At 31.2% G+C, this 1,126-nt stretch overlaps 1 protein-coding gene across 1 annotated transcript in view; it reads left to right on the top strand.

The window, feature by feature from the left end:
- The window catches only part of LOC106881571 (protein unc-79 homolog), a 43,132-nt gene that overhangs the window by 18,472 nt on the left and 23,534 nt on the right, over positions 1-1,126 (top strand). The window contains exon 12 of the mRNA XM_052973023.1: positions 567-809. Coding sequence (XP_052828983.1) covers positions 567-809 — 243 coding nt within the window. The remainder of the gene's footprint in view (positions 1-566; positions 810-1,126) is intronic.

Genomic DNA, 1,126 nt, shown 5'->3' with positions numbered 1-1,126 from the left:
TAATAATAGAGGAGACTATAAGAACAGCATTTGAAATATCTTAATATATTATTTTAATAATAATATATAATAATAGAGGAGACTATAAGAACAGCATTTGAAATATCTTAATATATTATTTTAATAATATATAATAATAGAGGAGACTATAAGAACACCATTTAAAATATCTTAATATATTATTTTAATAATAATATATAATAATAGAGGAGACTATAAGAACAGCATTTGAAATATCTTAATATATTATTTTTGTGTATGTGCGAAGGCACATGTCTTAGTCGTTAGGATATTCAGCTCCTGATTGTAAGATTATGAGTTCAATTTTTGGTGGTGTATTGTGTCCTTTATTTCATGTGTGCTTTATTTCATGTTGCCCACTTATATTTCCAGATCTATCACTGCATGTTTCAAAAACAAAAAAAAATGTAAAACGACAGAAAAGTAAATAATAAATGAGTGCTGCTATAATTTAGTTCCATTTAGGAATTATATTTTATTAACTGTCATGATGACCATTTTTTTCTTCGGTTTTTAGATTTCTTTTTAAATATTTCCCATTTTAGCCAAAGAACTCGTCGTAGTGAATTACTAAGTAAAAGCCAACAAAAGAAAACTCATCCGCGCCCACAATTCAATCGCTATGGAGATACAGTAATGGTTGATAGATGTTCAGAATGCCATGTTATACTGGAACAATATGATGAAGAAACCATTGGGCTGTGCATTCTGGTATTATCAGCTTTTATCTACAGGGAGCCATCACTGGCAATGCCCACAATGCTGGACAGCCTCCAGTGTGTAGCAAAGTAAATATACTTTTTTTCTTTCTTTTATTGGTTTTTGTTATTTGACTGTGGCTATCTGGGGTTGGGTGACATAAAGGGGTCAAGGGTTTTAGTCGATTATACTGAACCTTAGTACTTCGTCTGACACATTGACTAATCACTCGCTATTTCTTGAATGAGTAGTTTCGTCGAGAGATACTTTCTTCAGGAAGTTACCTCTCTATTTTATGGACTGAAATACTACAAGGCATTTACATTGATTTACACTTGTACATGTCTACATACACACAAGCGTGTGTTTATGTATATATGTGTGTGTGTGTGTGTGTATACATATA

This window comes from Octopus bimaculoides, chromosome 14 (genome assembly GCF_001194135.2).
Source record: "Octopus bimaculoides isolate UCB-OBI-ISO-001 chromosome 14, ASM119413v2, whole genome shotgun sequence".
In the NCBI taxonomy this organism is placed as follows: Eukaryota; Metazoa; Mollusca; class Cephalopoda; order Octopoda; family Octopodidae; genus Octopus; species Octopus bimaculoides.
Note: the sequence above shows the minus strand (reverse complement) of the source record. Positions and strands in the feature narration are given on the sequence as shown.